Source organism: Vicia villosa, linkage group LG1, assembly GCF_029867415.1.
Source record: "Vicia villosa cultivar HV-30 ecotype Madison, WI linkage group LG1, Vvil1.0, whole genome shotgun sequence".
NCBI classification, from domain to species: domain Eukaryota; kingdom Viridiplantae; phylum Streptophyta; class Magnoliopsida; order Fabales; family Fabaceae; genus Vicia; species Vicia villosa.
In genome coordinates, this window is record NC_081180.1 from 123,189,944 (window position 1) to 123,199,472 (window position 9,529).

Genomic DNA, 9,529 nt, shown 5'->3' on the forward strand with positions numbered 1-9,529 from the left:
GAATGTTGCAACATCTCGAACCACCTGCTTTTAACAACATGTAATGTTAAATTTATGTAATGTTTATGTGTATATTTTAGAGTTAATTTAAGTTGGTTCAATTTCATCTGCCATTGTTATTTCAACTTGTTTCTACTTTGATCTAATAGAACATACTATGGAAATGCATTTTCGATTAGCTCACTGGATAATGAACTAAAGGGTGTTTCGGAGATGTATCTTCAAATCAACCTTTCGTGCATACAGGGATGCAATTTCGAATACATTTTTACAGAATAAGAGTTTCTCACCATTTTTATTTCAATAATGTGTAAAAAAGGTGCGTCAGAAGATGCATCTCTGGACACTAAAAACATTTTAGTCTTTTTACGGTAGTGTGGGAGAACTTCTAAATGTATGTTTGGTTCTGCAGCAAGAAGAATCAATTCTGAACGAGTTGAGTTTGTAGAATTGATTTTGATTAAAAGTGATTTATGTTTGAATAAATTTATGTAAAGGTGAGTTTAATAACAAATGCAAAATTACTTTTAAATTCAAAAATTATAAATTTAGTTTCAAATATATTCAATAATAGAGAAAACACTTCAAAAATCATACATTCTAAAATTGATTGTAGTAGCTCCTCCATACACTAAGATTAGAAAGAGCAATTCTCATAAGCCGTTTGCAACCAAAACACTCATGTAACTTAATTAAAGGCCCAATACACTCATGCCTAGAAGGTTCTTTTCTTAGGGAACTCATGCATAGAAGACCACACTACATTATAACAAACTTATCTTTGGAATACATTTTCTTTTGTTTTTAATAAGGGAAAAAATATCTTTACACTAATTTTAATAACAACATCAAATATACTACTTTTATTTTTATTAACTTATATTACCTTAATTTTTTTTGCAACCAACATTTTTCTTTGTTGTTGCATACAGTATACATAAATTATACTACTTTTATTTTGTATTAACTTATATTACCTTAATTTTTTTTGCAACCAACATTTTTCTTTGTTGTTGCATACGGTGTGTGAAAGAGAGCAGTGCAAAAATAGCACAGTTTCTTTTTATTTATAATTAGGAGCTATAGTAGATGTCAACAAAATTTGAGAATGTTATTTTTTTTATAAAATTATAGTTCCCACACTATATCATTTTAAAAACTATTACTATTTTTATAAACTTATATCTTTTTTAAAGGTCTCAATATCTTTAAACAAGTAGCAAAGAGTCTCAATATATTTTAAAATTAAAATGAGATTCTAACAAGATTTGTTTGTTCATTATTGAAACCGACAACGAAAGAGATGAGAGTAGAACTATTACAAGTTATACCCATAAATCCAATGCATTTTGAGGCGATGGCGAGGCTTTATAGTGAGAGAGAATAAAGAAAGAAAGCAAAGCACAATAACAAGGTTTTGCTTTTGCATACGCATATATACAAACATATACTAGCATTAACTAGTTAGGTTAGATACAGCTCTACACCTTACAAGTTCTTATATATTTAAACAAACAAAGCATTACTATTAGCATCTCTCAGAGACTAAATAAACAACATGCTAATTATTTACAAGAACTACACAACCTCTATATACATAATACATCTAACACACAAACACACAAAGCAATAACACATTGGATACCACTAGAGCCAAAAGGAAAACAAACACAACGATCAAGTGCTTATCACTAACTCATACTCATTTATCACACATCGAAAGGAGAAGAAGGGCTTGGTCTGTTTTGGCCTGTCTTGACCTCGCTCTCGTACGCATCTGATATTGACCTTCTTCGAAAACGAAACGGCTCTCTAGCTCCTACACATGCAAAACATCAATTGTATATTGTTATGCTGAATAATAATAATCCATTATGAAATCTTAACATGATTCCATTGTCGTCCAGCGGTTAGGATATCTGGCTTTCACCCAGGAGACCCGAGTTCGATTCCCGGCAATGGAACTTTTTTTCTTTTATCTTTTTTGCATCTTGAACAAATTAAGTACCTTACCGGAAAACGGAGATAGTGGAGGGGTAGAACCGGCAGGGGATGCCGGAGCTGATCCACTCGGACTCTGGTACCCAGCTGGTTTCACTATCATAATACTACGTGACACTTTCACCGCAGCCTCTGCCGAATCCCCACCGTAGGATCTCACGTTTCCACCCTCAGATTCTGATCAAAATACACAAGCGCAAACGGTAAAAATAGCATGAATATTTTGACAGTATAATTCTCGTTATTCAAGTAGCATGAATATATTCAATAATTTCATATTATTATTATTATTATTATATTTGATTCCAGTAAAGCAACTCAGTTGATAGTTGGACTGAGATATTAGGAGTGATCTTCAACTATTTATTAGTAAAATTTGTTGCATACCCTTGTCAGAGATAGATCGGGAAGGGAAGGAAGGGTGTTTTCGGAGCTTGCCGAGACCATTCTCCGGCAAAGGTCCGGCAACGGTGTCGTCCCACAAGTGATCAAGAAGGCTCATGAGAATATGGAAGCGCAGACGCAGAGCAGTATGGGAATTTCATAGATATTTAACAAAAGTTTCAGCACGTCATGGGTTTGGAAATAATATCTGGACCGTTGATTTGAAGTGATTCTATACGACGTGGACGGAGGATGTGGATTCTTCTAGAGATAAGGTTTGGCAGACATGTGGGCTCCGAGATTTATGGGGATTAGTATGGGACGATGACGTGACGCGTGTCTTTGCTTGTGTTGAGAGAAAGGACTATCACGTGATATTTCCTTTTCTCTGAGTGTTAAATTCCAGAAATACCCATGACTTTTGATCCGAGGAAGATAAGACTCATATTAAAATGGCATTATGTTGAACCATGTTGCTCCTTTGTCTTTTGCGTTTTTTTTCCAAATCCAGTCTACTAAAAAAAAGATAGGTAACATGGAATTAGTATTCAACATTTTATTATTATTTGCCTTCAAAAACACTTTATTATTACTACTAAAACTCTCTTTTATTTTTTCCCTTATTCTTTTTATAAGATTCTCTTTAAAACTTAAAGTATATTAAATTTTTATTGTTTTTTTTATTATATACTTAAATGTGCGGGTAGAACAAGATGTTAATTTTTTTCGTGACGTTTTCGATGGAAAATGAGTGAAATGATTAATTATATTATCACGTGTTGATTATAATTAAAAAAAGGTGGGATGTTATGTTATGTTAAGTCAACTCAATTGGTGCAGGGACATCAGATGCATGATTATAGGTTCGAACCCGTAACATTCTACTTATTCATCTTTAAATTGTTGGAAATAGACTCTCAAACCTTTGAGTAATTCCTTATCGTTAAAGATGACAATGAAGAAAATAAGAACAAAAGTAGGATTAGGGTTTGCGGAAATTAAAAGAGAATAAGAAAGTATTTTCTGCAGAGTTTCTCTCTGCCCACAATCTGTGGAAATTCTGTTATTCACTTGCAACTGCAAGTTCTATGAATACAGGTTAATGACTTGATTACAAAATAATGAGGATTACTCCCTATTTATAGATTTAGGTTAGCTTTCTCCCTAAGTCAAAGCCCAAAACTATAATAGCCCAAAATACCTATTTTGGAACTAAATCAAATCTAATCTATTTTAAATCTAAATTAAATCTATCTAGATCTAAAACAAACATGTGTGTAACAAACTATTTCCACACTTCTAAACAAAATCAAATCTTTTTCTTTTGACACAAGGAATTATAATTTAACACACCGCCTAATTCATTGCGTCTAAGCTATTTGTGTTCATCATCTCTTAGTCTTTTGAACACTTTGACTTGCACTTCCTTCATCATGATATCTGCAATCTGATTCTCTGTTCTGCAATGTTCCAACTTCATCTTCAGTTGTGACCATCAGCAACATCTCTTCTTCTTCCTCTTCTTGTTTTGCAAACTTTGCATCACTTTCTTGATTCTTATTCTTTTTTGAACACTTTGTAGAATAATGACCATACTTTTGACAATTAAAACATTGTATGTGACTCTTGTCAGGTTTTCGACCACCACCTCTTCCTCTACTTGCAACACCACCTCTTTGGTTGCCTTGGTAAAAGGGCTTTCTCTGATTCGACCAATTTTCTTCTTCCTGATTTCGACCAGTCGAATTGTTATAGCCACCTCTATCTTTATTTCCAGTCCAGCTTCCTTTGCCTTTCGTTTGCTGACTGAACCTGCAGAGCCACATCGCTCTTCGACTTGCTTGTAGCTCTTTCAACCATTCTTTGATCATGAGATTCAAGCGTCCCTTGAAGCTCTTCTTTTGTCAACTTTGACAAGTCTTTCGACTCTTCTATGGCTACCACGATGTGGTCGAACTTAGGGGATAACGACCTCAAGATCTTTGAAACAACAGCTTTTGTTGTTAATACTTCTCCAAATGTCTTGATTTGATTAACTAGTTTCGTAACCCCAGTGAAGAAATCAGTTACGCTTTCGATATCTTCCATCTGAAGCAATTCATACGTTCTCTTGTGAGTTTGTAACCTCACCTCTTTCACCTTTTCGGCACCTCCAAAAGATTTTTCAAGAATCTCCCAAGCTTCTTTTGAAGATTCCATATCACTAACATTTTCAAAATTATCTGGACTCAGACATTGATGGATTATAAAGAGAGCTTTATAATCTTTCTTCTTCAATTCTTTATGTGCAGCATTTTCTTCCTCCTTCGCACCTTCTGCAAGCGGTTCTATCCCTTCTTTTACAAGATCCCAAAGATCTTGACAATAGAATACAACCTTCATCTGCTTGCACCAATTCTCATAGCTATCTCCTTTCAGAATTGGTAGTGTTGCTGGAAAATGCCCATTAGGATGATTCATTGTCATCGTCATTCTTCTTACCTTGAATCGATTAACCGGAGCTCTAGTTACCAGATGTTGGAATTAGACTCTCAAACCTTTGAATAATTCCTTATCGTTAAATATGACAATGAAGAAAATAAGAACAAAAGTAGGATTAGGGTTTTCGGAAATTAAAAGAGAAGAAGAAATTACTTTCTGCAGAGTTTCTCTCTGCCCACAATCTGTGAAAATTCTGTTATTCACTTGCAACAGTAACTTCTGTGAATACAAGTTAATGACTTGATTACAAAATAATAAGGGTTACTCCCTATTTATAGATTTAGGTTAGCTTTCTCCCTAAGTCAAAGCCCAAAACTATAATATCCAAAAATACCTATTTTGGAACTAAATCAAATCTAATCTATTTTAAATCTAAATTAAATCTATCTAGATCTAAAACAAACCTGTGTGTAACAAACTGTTTCCACACTTCTAAACAAAATCAAATCTTTTTCTTTTGACACAATGAATTGTAATTTAACATAAATGGTGAATTCCAACCATTAAACTATATGACACAAAAATATAACAAAAAAAGTAGGACGTTCATGCCGCGCTGATTCAAATAAATGATAAATGAAGGTGTTTTAGGCTCATGTTTTTCCTTTACTCATGTTTTTCCTTTCAAATTTATAATTTTAAAATAATTAATAATATTAACTTTTTTTATTAAGGATTTGAATCACAAATGAAACATAACTTTTATTAAAAAAAATTACTACTAACTAATTTATTAAAAGTTAATCAATTTTATTAATGTATTTAATAATTAATTTTGTATTAGAATTTAAAGTGGGGATGGTAATTATGAACTTCCAAAGTTAACAATTTATGGTTTAACATAATTTGTAATGTTCATTAGATTTTATAGTTAGTGTTTATGATTTAAAGACTCAGAACCTTCTATATAATAGTTATCAAACATGATAAGTATCATGGGATCTTCTGATTCTTCCCATTTAACGAATCGAAGGGATCGTTCAACCTAAAGTTGCTCTGCTTTCTAGGGCTTAAGTTTTTTTACTTGTCTTGTTTATTATGTTTATCATTTATCACCTTCTTGATTGAGTCTCCTCTAAGTTAGATATTTGTAAATATTTTAGAATTGAGTGCAATACTTTTTAATAAGGGTTTTGCATAAAATCGTGTTTTTGCATGCATTAATCAAATTGTTAATTTTTTAATGTGAGCAATATGTTTTAATTCAATTAGTAAATTTTTTGGATCAAGAACCATATTTGAAATTGGTTCAGGTCATGACATTAGTAGGATCTCAAAGCATCTTTAAAACTGCAAAAAAAAAATCGAGACTTTAAGTGTGTGATTCGAATCACACATCATATGACTTGAACACAAATGAAACAATGGCTTTGAGGAAGTTTATGAAACTGTCATGATTTGAATCACAGTTTACACTTGATTCGACTCACAAAACTCTGTGATTTGAATCACAAATTTCATGACTCAAATCATGAAGTGATGTAGTCACGTGTTTTGCCTTATGTCTTGTTTAATTCAACTCAAAGCTTTCATGATTTGAATCACAGATTTCATGACTAGAATCATGAAATGATGTAGTCACATGTTTTGCCTTATGTCTTGTTTAATTCAACTCAAAGCTTTCATGACTCGAATCATGACTTTAGTTTTGACTCGAATCACATTGTTCATGACTCGAATCATGGCTGCAATGGGTTTATCATAAGTGTAGATCTTGTTCCAAATTACTTTGCCACTTGACTCAAATGATACATGTGCTTATGAATCAAATCAAACATCATTTTTACTCAATTTTGTGCATAATCTCAAGCATCTATATAAATCATTTTCCTCTTTCCCTCACCGTTAATTTTTTGTGACAATTGTGATGATAATCATAAATTTGTGAGTCTTTTTACAAAATTGGAAACCCACTTTCAAAAACACCTTTTCACATTTATCTTTTGTATATGAATTCATCTTCAACCTCTAGCAAGATTAACATCAATTGCTTCTCAATTCTTAGAGAATGTGAGGTCTATTTTGGAGGAGATTCATTCTTTTTTGATGTTTGTGAAGTTCTTGAGTTGCACGTCAAGATTCAGTGTGTGTGGTGGTGATGGAGTTTGGAAATCCAACAAGAAAATGAAGAAGTATTTTCTCCAGGTTATTTCAGTATTGTTGTGTGGAAGCCTACAGACGAAACCAAAGTTTATGTGTTCTTCAAAGAGATCAATTTTCAAGGGAAGATCGGTGAAGTAAACTCCGTATGTAACAAGAGAAGATCGAGATAAGAAGACTAGTTATTTTCAAGAGTAACCTGTATCAAGTGGTTGTATAATTTTTTCAAACAAATGTCATATTATTATTAAAAGATAACAAATTTTAATGGAAAACTATTGAAGAGTGGATTAAGGTTCTGCGAGGAAGATATAAGTGAACATATTTTGTGCTTTTTAAGGATTTTATAGTTAGAATTTAACTTTATAGGTTCGATGCTAATTGTAGAACAACTTGCGTCACTTTGGGTGTTATTTGTGCAAATATTTAAGTTAAGAAACAAAGACGAAGAAACACGGAGGCACAGAGGCTCTGAAGAAGAGAAATCACAAAGAAGTGAAATAAAGCAAAGGCCGAGTCGCGCCAATCATGGGCGAGACGCGCCAAACACTCTGACTTGGGTTCGCGCCGCGCCAGTACGTGCCGAGCCGCGACAATTGTGTTACAAAGACAAATTGTTATAAATAGAAGCCCTAATCCTCATAAAGGAGAGGTCTTCGGTGAAAGAAATTCAGAGAGCAATCCTATTCCAGAGCAAACAACAACTTTCGACGGAGAATTCAACATCAATTGAAGACATTCCCTTGATGAAGATGAATCATTCCATGAAACCTTGTGTGTTCTTCATGGCTATGGAGAGCTAAACCCCATTGTGTTGAGTTTAAGGTAGTAGTTAACCTATGAAGATGCAATTACTTTGATTAATTCCTGTGAACAATTGTTTAAGTTTTATTATCAATGAAAAACCTTGCCTTTATTTTATATCATTGTTGAACTATCAATCGAGAGATAAGGTTTATACTTTTGCCCTAGGTTTTTACATTGACTTGTTGATTAATACTCAGAGACGAGGTTTTGAAGAAGTTTTCATAAATCATCGTTATTCATTCCCTTTATCTTTATAGTTATTCTGAGAGATCGAATATCATACCAGTAGAGGTGGTTCTAGATTGATCATTAGACATAATATTAGTTTTGAGGATGAATGAAGATAATAACTTGGATAATGTTCACATGTGGATTAATTGATTATTGCATATGAATAGGTTGATGAACCCTAAAACTCAACATATTCATTCACCATTGTTATTCGTCTTTAAGCTTTTTATCATTCAATTATTATTCTGTTATATATAATTTGAGAACAAACAATCAAAACCAATACTTTTCACTAACTCATTATAATTCGACTATAGAACGGCAGCAATATTACTCAATCTCTGTGGAAACGATATATTAGAAAATATTTACCCTAAAATACTTTCAACATTAGGTCTTTGCAAATATCTTAGATCCTTGATCAAACTTTACTTTTTTCATGCATAAATAAAAAAAATTGTTTTTGAGTGTGAACAATATACTTTAAGTCAATTAGTCAAGTTTTTGGATCAAGAACCATATCTGAGATTGGTTCAAATCTTGGCATTAGTAGGATCTCAAGGCATCTTTAAAACTGCAAAAAAAATTGAGATTTTAGGTGTGTAACTAGAATCACACATCATATGGCTCGAATCAAATGAAACAAGGGCTTATCTTACATATTTCATGACTCTAATCATGAAGTGATGAAGTCTTATATTTTGCCTTCTATTTTGTTTGATTCAGCTCAAAGCTTTCATGACTCAAATCATGACTTCAGTCTTGACTTGAATCAAATTTTTCATAACTCAAATCATGGCTCATATGGGTTTGTCATAAGTGTAGATCTTATTCGATATTACTTTTACACTTGACTCAAATCATGCATGTGCTTATGAATGGAATCAAACATCATTTTTACTCATTTTTATTCATAATATCAAGCACCGGTATAAATCATTTTCCTCTCTCACTCACCATAAAATTTCAGTGATTATTGTGATAATAATATTAACTTTGAGAATCTTTCTAAAAAATTGGAAACCCACTTTCAAATAACACCTTTATACATCTATTTTTTAATTCATCTTTAACCTCTAGCAAGATTAACATCAGTTGCTTCTCAATTATTTGATAATGTGAGATCTATTGTAGATGAGGTTCATTCTTTGTCGATGTTTGTGTAGTTCTTGAGTTATAAGTCAATATTCAGTTTGTGTGGTGGTGCTAGAATTTGGCAATCCAACAAGAAAAAGAAAAAGTATTTTCTCTGGGTTATTTCTATAGTGTATTGTGGAAGCCTGCATACAAAATTAGAGTTTTTGTGTTCTTCAAATAGATCAATGTTCAAGGGATCGGTAGGACCATGTAAAGGTTATTGCATAATGGAGGCTTGACAGAATAATTGATTCAAGAAGAGTTAAGTCGATGTCAAGTGGATCTTGCAACAAATCCCGGATCATGCCTCTAAGGTATGTTCACTCATTAGCCAACCCCGACTGTAATGGTTTGGGTTATTTGCTCCTAATAATAGAGTGCATTATCC

The 9,529-nt window shown here is 32.7% G+C and overlaps 1 protein-coding gene and 1 non-coding gene across 3 annotated transcripts; one reads left to right on the forward strand and one right to left on the reverse strand.

The window, feature by feature from the left end:
- Positions 1-1,436: 1,436 nt before the first annotated feature.
- LOC131616027 (dormancy-associated protein homolog 3-like) lies at positions 1,437-2,544 on the reverse strand. 2 transcript variants are annotated; one of them, XM_058887257.1, is made up of 3 exons: positions 2,389-2,544; positions 2,014-2,178; positions 1,437-1,819 (listed from the first exon to the last, which is right to left on the reverse strand). In XM_058887257.1, exons 1-3 carry the CDS (start codon positions 2,501-2,503, stop codon positions 1,710-1,712), a joined length of 390 nt encoding a protein of 129 aa, XP_058743240.1. In that variant the 5' UTR covers positions 2,504-2,544; the 3' UTR covers positions 1,437-1,709. The 2 variants fall into 2 exon arrangements, with proteins under 2 accessions (XP_058743240.1, XP_058743232.1); XM_058887249.1 differs by having other exon boundaries at positions 2,009-2,178.
- Positions 1,893-1,964, forward strand: TRNAE-UUC (transfer RNA glutamic acid (anticodon UUC)). Its single transcript has one exon. It is a non-coding gene; the product is annotated as a tRNA-Glu (tRNA).
- Positions 2,545-9,529: the final 6,985 nt, after the last annotated feature.